This window comes from Patagioenas fasciata, chromosome 22 (genome assembly GCF_037038585.1).
Source record: "Patagioenas fasciata isolate bPatFas1 chromosome 22, bPatFas1.hap1, whole genome shotgun sequence".
Lineage (NCBI taxonomy): Eukaryota > Metazoa > Chordata > Aves > Columbiformes > Columbidae > Patagioenas > Patagioenas fasciata.
In genome coordinates, this window is record NC_092541.1 from 5,424,692 (window position 1) to 5,434,973 (window position 10,282).

General features: G+C 48.9%; 2 protein-coding genes across 3 annotated transcripts; one reads left to right on the top strand and one right to left on the bottom strand.

Annotated features, from left to right (window-relative positions):
* Positions 1-2,744: 2,744 nt before the first annotated feature.
* On the bottom strand, positions 2,745-3,691 carry LOC136111837 (feather keratin Cos1-1/Cos1-3/Cos2-1-like). 2 transcript variants are annotated; one of them, XM_071818035.1, is made up of 3 exons: positions 3,675-3,691; positions 3,365-3,446; positions 2,745-3,071 (listed from the first exon to the last, which is right to left on the bottom strand). In XM_071818035.1, the coding sequence occupies exons 1-3, from the start codon at positions 3,689-3,691 to the stop codon at positions 2,745-2,747; spliced, it is 426 nt and encodes a 141-aa protein (XP_071674136.1). The 2 variants fall into 2 exon arrangements, with proteins under 2 accessions (XP_071674136.1, XP_071674137.1); XM_071818036.1 differs by lacking the exon at positions 3,675-3,691 and having other exon boundaries at positions 3,365-3,508.
* A 4,430-nt stretch (positions 3,692-8,121) lies between these two features.
* On the top strand, positions 8,122-8,893 carry LOC136111839 (feather keratin Cos1-2). The gene is made up of 2 exons (XM_065856253.2): positions 8,122-8,253; positions 8,567-8,893. Exons 1-2 carry the CDS (start codon positions 8,122-8,124, stop codon positions 8,891-8,893), a joined length of 459 nt encoding a protein of 152 aa, XP_065712325.2.
* The last annotated feature ends 1,389 nt before the right edge of the window (positions 8,894-10,282 follow it).

The following is a 10,282-nucleotide window of genomic DNA, read 5'->3' on the forward strand; positions in this document are numbered from 1 at the left end:
TTGTAAACATTAACAAGATCGTCTCTCAGCCTTCTCCAGGCTGGACACAACTCTCTCAGTTTCTCCTCGTAATAGGCCCTGATGATCTTTGTTGTGTGCCACTGGACTCCATCCGCTATTTACTCATCCTTCTTAAACCAGGAGCCCAGAACTGGATGTTTTTCCTTAAATGCAAGCATTCTGGCTCACACCACAGTGCCTTTCCTCCTCCCCGAATGATGGAGAGAAAGATCCTCCTCAGGGTCCTCAAAGTGTTCTGGGAGATGGCACATCCCCTGCATAGGACACCTCTCAGCGGTAGACAGAAGAAGGCACCTCTGGACTGGCTGAGGGTCTTGGCTGTGCACTGCTCCACACCTGGCTCCCTTCGGACAGCTGTGGGGAAAGACCTCTCCCCTTGTGGGATTTGGGGTCACTGAGGCACCCAGTGAGGTGGGAACTCTTCAGTGAGTGACCAGTGGTGGAAAGGGAACACAGGGTCTCTGTCTGCCTTGAAGAACCCTTACCACTGTGTCACATCCCACTGTGTATCTGCAGCTTCAAATAAATGCTTTTTAACTGTGGAGGTGGTCAAACTCTTGAACAGGTTGTTCAGAGAGTTTGTGACGACCTGTCTGCAGGGATACTACAATCCTGTCTCAATAGAGCTCTTAGCCAATGTGCTCTAGCTGACCTTACTCTAGCAGAGAAATTGGGTGAGGTCATCTGCAGAGCTGACTTCTAACCTCAACTGTTCCGTGATTACGTGAAAGGCTTAGCACAATGTGCACCAGTTACACAAGAAAACTCAGGTTTCTCTCAGGGTCAGCAAACAGGGACCCGGAATTCAATTGTCCCTCATCACTGTAATACTATTCTGTCCATATCCTATGTTGAAAATATCCTTTGCAACACTGCATTATCAGGGTTTCACTGCAGCGACAATGATTCGCCCAAGTGGGCAGGGTTTCTTGGTCTTTCTCTCAGTTTGTAAAGCAAGAAACGGATGGTGCACAAGGCAGATACTGCATCTCAGTTCTCTGAGCACCTCTTTGCCATGACAAAGGCACCAGCATTCAGTTAAATTCATCATGACTGAAGGACATCATTGAGAGGTCACAGAATCACAGAATACTCCATACCGGAAGAGACCTTTAAAAATCATGCAGTCCAATCTTTCATGGGAAAGAGAGACAAGATGAGATTAACAACTACCCTGTGCAATCACATCTTGGAAACTTCCAGTGATGGGGAGTGTGCCACATTGCTGGAATGTAATTCCAGTGAATGATTGGTCTTACTATAAAAATGGTATTTCTTCTCTCAAGATAAAACCTGTTTTATTGCAACCTGTATTCACTGGCCCTTGTCTTCTCCATGTGGCTCCTTGTGAATGAAAGAGCCTCTGCCCTCTTTCCAGATACCCATTAAGCACTGGAATACTGAGATGTGGACCCCTGAGCCTTCTGTTCTTCCGTGAGAAAAGACTCATCTCCTACAGTCTTCCCTCAGAGGACAGTTTCTCCCGCCCTTTGATCCAATTAGACACATATACAAAAGTGGTGGTGGCTCCTGGATAAGGATCAGTGAAGGCTGAATCAAAGCTGTGGGACCCCAGCGGTGGCTTTCTTGATGAGGAAGGGTCAGCAGCAGAAGTGGCACCTGTGTGAAGATGACCACAATCCAAGTGTCCATGCTACCAGGGTTTGCAGGAAAGAGATTTTCTCTTTCATGAGAATTTGGAAATGGATAAGTTTGCACATGGTGACATCAAAACTAAAGGACATCACTGAAAGAATCATGAAATCAGTGATAGCCAGGAAGACAGGAAAACATCAAAATGACTGTGCCAGTCAGCAGGCAACACAAATTATTTTCTTCACGGTAAATAAGCCTACATAACATCTAACAAAACAGTGGTGGTGTATCAGGTCTCCACAAAGAAAATATGAGGAGGCAGAAAAATGAAGGTCATTCTCCAACAGGGTTAAAACATATATGGAGAAGATAATGACACATGGGGCTATGAGTCCACCTTGGGAGGAATGGAAATCAAGGGGAATGAGATGAGTTACAGGTGTCTTGTTCTCCTTTGATATGGCCCAGTACATGACCAGAAGGAATCAGAACCCAGACAAGAGGGAAGAAACAAAGACATGGTGGGTTAAATCTATTATTTCTGTTGCTTTCAGATAGACAAACCAGCCCCGGTTTCTGCCTGAGAGAACTCACCCCAGATAAAGATCTGACCATAACAGGGTGAGGTGGGGATATGGACCAGAGCAGAAAGAACGTGACAGAGTTTATTCATTAAGATATGAAATCTATTTCCTGTGTTGCAAAGTGAGAAAATACAGTGCAGCAAGTCCAACCCTCCCCTTCATTTACATTTTTCCCTGAGCAAAATGGAAGAGTTAGAGAAGAGCAAAAGAGGACTCACAGGCCCAGACTTGGATGCAGTACAACTTTAATGAGACTGAAGAAGAAAACAGATGGCTCACAGAGAGCACCATGTGCAGCCACAAGGATGTGGGGAAAATCCAGCAGGGAGTGATTCTGCCTGCCCTGCAGAGGGAGGGAGAAAAACAGGTCCCTGTTTGGCTGACCTTGAAAGACAGAAAAAGCAGGGGAAAGAGTAAGAGACTTCAGTGGAAGAAGTAAACAATGGTTCAAAGCTCTGAATGCAACGCCATGAAGCTCTATCTCCTTTCAAAGACCATATTCAAAGGTCTTGGGAGGTTCTTCCCAGGGATGTTGCCAGCAGATTAGCAGGGTCGACATCTGTTGCCACAGTAGCGGCTGGTAATGCAGGAGAGGTCAAAGCCCCCAGAGTTGATGGGCACTCCCTCAGAGCTGAGGATGCTGCCAACAGCAGCAGAGGTGGAGGAACCCACAACGGTGTTCTGTGGGAAGGAGCTGAGGATGGGGCCGGGCAGGGTCACCACCACAGGGGAGGGCTCAATGACAACGGTGGAGCTCTGGCACTGTCTGACACAGGGCTCATTGCAGCTGTTGGCCAGTGGGGTTGGGCCGCAGGGCTGGCAGGGCACGCACGGGTTGCAGCAGGACATGTCTCTGGGACAGAGGCTCACCTGACAGAGAAGACAGGGAGAATTGCAACAAGGAGGCACATGAGAAGCAGCACTGCACCCAACCACCGTGGAGCCAAGGCACCTCCTGGCCCAGCATATGCTGCCCACCTCAAATCCCAGGAGACACCTCCACTTAGTACCAGCATCTCTCTGCAGAAGACCTTCTCTCCCCCTTCCCTCTCCCATGAGAAGCAGCTTCCACACCAGGGCAGGAACTGTCCGTATCAGCTGAGACACACATTGAGGAAAGACACCTGATCCCGAAGGAGGAGGACAAGAGACTTCACACTCACCTGATTCCCAAGGAGAAGGAGGCGAGAGAAGTGGATGAGAGAGCAGGGAGTTGGGCTGCCTTTTATAGGAGTCCTGCTCTGCCTCAGGCCCAGGCTCCCTTTGTGGAAGTAATAATTTTCTGACAAGTTCATGGTGAATGCAAAACTGATCAGCTAATGGTATGGGCTGTGTCCTAGTTTCCTGCGCTGCCGCCTTTTCATTTCCTGGCTTCTGCCACGTGCTTTCATTACGAAGGCTTCTGTAAGTGTTGGGATGAAAAGCCCAGGATTTCCAGAGGAGACAGACGTCAGCACAGGCGAAAGTTTAAGCCCAAGTACTTGTGGCATCCTGTGCAGGGAGCTGATGTGCACCTGGGTCATTCCTCTGGGCTTCTTTGTGGCAAAGTTGTCAGAAAATGGGCAACACTCGTATGTTTCCCACCTGTTTGCTAGGACTGCCATTTGGGAAAACATACTGCCACAGAGGCACCCCGAGGTTCGTTTAAGGAACAATGGGGTCCAAAACAACTTTTATTATACCAGTGAGAAGCAGCATTTTAGCACTCTAAAAGTGACTTAAATACAGGTTCGGATATCAGTTAAGGAAAATTATTAAGGGGCAGCAACTAATACAACAGGAAGTCCACAGAGTGCACGCATGTGGCTTCACCAAAACAATGCCGGAACCGTCTCTGAGTCTGGGAGGAATACACACTTGCCTGAACACGGTGCGGGATTATTCTTAAAGAGACACACGTACTCGTAGTGAGTACGGAAAGTTAGTACACTCGCGATTCTGCAAGGGTAAATTTATAATACACTCACAATCCTGCAAGGGTTAATTTACTTAGACGCGCAAATGTACACGGAATATTACACGTGCTTATGTGGAAGCACGGGAGGAAAATACACTCGCGATTGTGCGAGGAAATAATTTATACACGTGCTCGTATTGAGCACGGAAAGCTGCACGTGCAAATGTACACGGAAAGTACACGTGCTTGTATTAAGCACAGAAAGTACGCAAGCAAATGTGCACGGAAAGTTGCACGTCTTTATGTGGAAGCATGGGAGGAAAATACACCTGCGATTATGCGAGGATTAATTTTACCCGTGCTCATATTGAGCACGGACAGTTACGCGTGCATATGTGAACGGAAAGTATAAATATACTCGCAATCCTGCGAGAAGTTTTACTCACACACATGGTGGCAAGGCAAGCAGAGTCTCCGTCCTGGGGAGGGGGCTCTCAGCAGCAGCATCTTGCTTGTGGTCCGAGAGACCCAGGTGAGTGGGTGCCTGGAAGCCAACCAAGATCTTCCTGGATTTGCAACAGTTATGGTAGTTAGAAGGGCCACGAGTGTCTGTCATTTCCATGCTTTATTTCAGCTTTCTATATATTCTATCACAAGCAGTCTCTTTCTCCTGCTCTTGCTCCCCTGTGGGGTTGGTGGGCGATAATGTCAATTGACATTTGTGCTTCTATACCCTGGACATATGATCGCTTTGCTTTGATGCATGCTATGTCCCCGCTTTCTGGAGATGCTGGGAAGCTGAAAAAGATTCTTTGCCTGAACCAAGGGATCCTCCTGCCTGGTCTAAAGGCAGTTCCCATTCACCTTGTTCCTAAGGTGAAGGAGGTGACTGAACTGTTTGAGGGAGTGACCGGTTGAACTGGTTTTTCTTCTGTCTTCACATGGCCTTGGGCTCAAAGGCACACACTGCATAAGCCACAATTTTCCTGCATGCTCCTAATGAATGGTAACATTGCAGGTAATGACATCACACGTGCTGCTATTTCTCTTTATGCTGCCTTTGATTTCCCGCTATATGACAGGGTCTCACAGTGCCTCAAGTGCCCCATCAAGGGTGCTTGGCTAAGAAGTGAGAGTAGCTCTGGAGAGACATTTTGGACAGGGCTGCGGCGGTGTCTCCTGAAGGGCTGGGCACAAGAGTTTGTCTGGACTTCAGCATGGTCCTGGGGAGGACATGGACAGAAGAGAATTACAATGATGGGGGACAACTGAATTCAGGGTCCCTGTGTGCTGGCCCTGAAAGAAACCTGAACTTCCTTGTGTTGCTGCTGCACCTAGAGCTCTGCATTTCACAGAATCATGGAATTGTTGAGGTTGGAAGGCACCTCTGCAGATGACCCTGCGCAATATCTCTGCTAGAGTAAGGTCAGCTCGAGCACATGGGCGAAGAGCTCTGTCGAGACTGGATTGGAGTATCTCCACAGCTAAGACTCCACAACTTCTCTGAACAACCTATTTCAGAGTTTGAGCACCTCCACAGTGAAAAAGCATTTCTTTGGACCTGTGGATGAGCAAGTGGGATGGGACATAGCAGTAAGGTTCTGCAAAGCAGGCGGAACCCCTGTGCCCCTTTCCACCACTGGTCATTCACCGCAGAGTTCCCACCTCACTGGGTGTCTCAGTGACCCCAAATCCCACAAGGGGAGAGGTCTTTCCCCACAGCTGTCTGATGGGAGCCAGGTGTGGAGCAGTGCACAGCCAAGACCCTCAGCCAGTCCAGAGGTGCCTTCTTCTGTCTGCCGTTGAGAGGTGTCCTATGCAGGGGATGCACCATCTCCCAGAACACTTTGAGGATGCTGAGGAGAGTCTCTCTGCCCTCATTTGGGGAAAAGGAAAGGCACTGTGGTGTAAGTCAGAGTGCTTGCATTTAAGGAATAGCATCCAGTTCTGGGCCCCCTGTTTAAGCAGGACAAGGAATTACTGGAGGGAGTCCAGCGGTGGGTTATGAAGATGACCAAGGCCTAGAGCATCTTTCTTACGAGGAGAGACTGAGACAGCTGTGTCAGTTCAGCCTGGAGAAGGCTGAGAGACGATCTTGTTAATGTTTACAAACGTCTCAAATGTGGATGTCAAGATGATGGTACCAGAATCCTTTCAGTGGTGCCCAATGATAGGATGATAGGCAATGGGCACAGAATAAAGCACAGGAGCTTCCATTTGAATATGAGGAAAATTTCTTTTCTTCTAGGGTGACAGAGCACTGGAACAGGTTGCCCAGAGAATTTGTGGAGTCTCCTTCTCTGGAGAAATACAAAACCCACCTGGACACATTCCTGTCCAATCTCCTATAGGTGTACTTGCTTAAGAGAGTGGGATGGAGTAGAAGATGTGCAGAGGTCCCTTCCAACTCCAAACGTACTGTGATTCTGTCAAAATCTCTTCAGAGGAGCACCAGTGGCTGTTTTCCCCTATGTGCTGATGCTAGCTGATGCTGGAGTTCCGCTATCCTTCTCCAGGCCATGATACCCAGAAGCTACATCTCCTGCATCTCAGACATGGCTAAAGGTTTGTAAGAACTGGTTTGAGTCAGTATGTCACTACAGGCTTGGAAAGAGAACTTATGGCACAGCTGGACTTATCTAATGTTGCTGACACTTGGGATCCTTGGCTCTTTCCAGCGTTGATGCTCTTTACGGGTGTCATTGGCTACATACCTCATGTTCACCACCTTTCTCCTCCCACCCTCTCCAAGCCTCATCCTCTTTCCTGTAGCTGCTGGCTCTGGCCAAGGGTCGGTCATGGAGCCAGGTGAATCCTGTCACTTCAAAGCTTTTACAGGAGTCCGGAGCAAGGACCCTGGGAAACAAATCAGCCCTTCTGAAGCTACCTGGAGCCAACATGAAATAAGTTGTCCAGGGTTAGGCATTCTCCTCATTGAGAACAGAGTGCTGTGGCCCTGTCCCTTCACTCTCAGACAAGGGGCTGAGACTATGTCAAGGCCTGCCACTGAAGCAGAGGAGTGTCAATGAGGGCCTTGGAATGGTTAGGCACAACTATGTACACACACACATGCACTAAACACGTATCCAACATGCTCATGTGTGCAACAGGAATTTCAGAGATGCACAGACACAAGCAAATATGCACGAGGCCAGAGACACGCAAGGAATTGTACGGGCAAATAGAAACACGGTCTCACCAGAGGTACACAGGTGTGTGCACAGCCAGGCAGACAAGAACATGGATGTGTATGTAGGGAATCAAACAGACTGGTACACAATCATGCGAACAGGTGCATTATTGCAGATCAGCACATAGCCATGGGTGTGACTGGGGAACTGCCGGGGACACCCCCTCCATAGGAGGGGCAGGGCACTCTAAGCAGGGCAGATGCACTCGCAGCATTGCTTGAGGAGTCTCAGGGATGCATGGACTGCTCAGAGAGAGGAGAAGGCCAAAGAGGTTGCAATTTCCTCCTGAGGGCAGCTTAGGGTGAAAGAGAGATGGAAACATGAGTTGCAGCCCACCCACCCAGGAATATGACAGCCAATGACTGGTGGAGGGAGCCAGGAGAGAATGAGAGAGGTCATTGCACACAGTCACAGGAGCCCTTGGGGATGAGTCAAGGATTGCAGGGCTTGGAGCAGTTGGGACCCTTCCTGTCAGTAAGATCATACAAAAGAACCCAGCAGAGTTCCCCAGGCTGACATCACCTGCCTCCACTGGACCCCTCTGGCTCTTAGTCCCTGTCTTCTGAACACAATGATTCATCCTTGCCCCAGAAATCCCAGGATTTCTCATCCAGTCTTCAAAAGAAGCATCTGCGAGGCAATGGGCATGAACTAAAAAGATATACATAGTGACATGAGTCCAACCTGGAAATCCTTAGGCCTTTAATCCCGGCACTTACAGAACAGAATTTCATATAGGAAAGTATGTAGCAGATGCCAGGAAATGAAAACGCGGCAGTGCAGGAAACCAGGACACAGCCCATACCATTAGCTGGTGTGTTTTGCATTCACCATGAGCTTGTCAGAAAATTATTACTTCCACAAAGGGTGCCTAGGCCTGAGGCAGTGCAGGACTCCTATAAAAGGCAGCCCAACTCTCTGCTCTCTCATCCACTTCTCTCGCCTCCTTCTCCTTGGGAATCAGGTGAGTGTGAAGCCTCTTCTTGTCGTGCTTCTGGATCAAGTGTCTTCCCTCTATGTGTGTCTCAGCTGATGCGGTCTGTCCTGGCCCTGGGGTGAGAGACATTTTCCATGGGAGAGAGAAGGGGATAGAAGGTCTTCTGCAGAGAGATGTTGGGACTTGATGATGGTGATTTGATCTGGGATTTGATGATGGGATTTGATCTGGGCAGTGTATGTTGGGCCAGGAGGTGCCTTGTGTCCTCTGTGGTTGGGTGTAGTGCTGCTTCTCATGATCAGTTCCTCATGATCTATTTCCCTCCTGCCCTCTCACCCAGGTGAACCTCTGTCCCAGAGACATGTCCTGCTGCAACCCGTGCGTGCCCTGCCAGCCCTGTGGCCCGACCCCACTGGCCAACAGCTGCAATGAGCCCTGTGTCAGGCAGTGCCAGAGCTCCACCATCGCCATCCAGCCCTCCTCAGTTATTGTGACCCTGCCTGGCCCCATCCTCAGCTCCTTCCCACAGAACACTGTTGTGGGCTCCTCCACCTCTGCTGCTGTTGGCAGCATCCTCAGCTCTGAGGGAGTTCCCATCAATTCTGGGGGCTTTGACCTCTCCGGCATTACCAGCCGCTACTGTGGCAGCAGATGTCGCCCCTGCTAGAGATACTCTCAACATCCTCGGGCATGGAACTCCCAAGACCTTGGAACATGGTCCTTGAAAGGAGACAGAGATCCACGGTTTTGCATTCAGAGCTTTGAACCACTGTTTCCTTCTTCCACTGAAGTCTCTTACTCTTTCCTCTGCTTATTCTGTCTTCCAAGGCCAGTCTAGCTGTGACCTGTTGGTCTCCCTCCCTCTGCAGGGCAGGCAGACTGACTCCCAGCAGGAGTTTCACCACATCCTTGTGTGTGTCCATGGTGCCCCCTGTGACCCGCTTCCTTTTCTTCTTGAAACTCATTAAAGTTGTGTTGCATCCAATCCTGAGTCTCCGAGTCCTCTTTTGCTCATAGAGAACACTTCCATTTTGCTCAGGGAAAAATATGGATCAAGGGGAAGGTGGGACTCTCTGCAGTGGAAATTGGTCACTTGACACCACAGCAAAGCAGTTTCAAGTTTTCGTAATTCAACTGGCTGGAGTTGCTCTTGAGGGACAGTCAACTTAATGACTTAGACAGTCTATTTGCTTAGCTCTCTTTGGCAAAGACATAGGCATTTCTTACCCAACATTCTCTGCTCTTTCCAGTCACACCTGATGTATTCTCCAGCAACAATCTGCATTAGACCTAAAAGGGACTTTTCTCATTTAAAATAAGCAATTAAGAATGAGGCAATTAAGAAACCAATGCACCCAGGAACTGTCACACATCCAGTTACGTGCAAAGGGAATCTGCCATTCCACGGCAATGGTGAGTTCCAGCAGAGCAGAAGTGTTGGTCAGAGCTCTGTCAGGTCCTTTCTGCTCTGGACCATATCCACACCTCACCCTGGTATGGTCAGGCCTTTATCTGGGGTAAGCGGGTTCTCTCAGTCAGGAACAAAGGTAGTTTATCCCTCTGGCAGCAACTGAAATAGTAGATTTAACCCACCACAGCTTTGCTCCTTCACTCTTGTCTGGGTTCTTATTCCTTCTGGTCATGTACTGGACCATGGCGAACAAGAACAAGAAACCTGCAAATTGATCTCATTCCCCTGGGCTTCCCATCCCTCCCAGGGTGGACACATGGCCCCATGTGCCATTGTATTCTCCATGTATCTTCTAACCCTGGTGGAAAATGACCTCTATTCTTCTTCCTCCTCATATTTCCTTGGTGGAGACCTGATACACCGCCACTGTTGTGTCAAGAATGATGTAGATTTTCCTTGCCATGAGGAAAACAGTTTGTGTTGTCTGCTGGGTGACACAGTCATTTTGATACTTGATCCTCTCAGTCACGTCCTTTAATTGTAATGTCACCATATGCAAACTTCTCCGTCGCAACACTCCCATGAGAGAGAAAATCTGCTTCTTGCAATCCCTGGAGCACGAGAATTGGGATGTGACTGGACAGG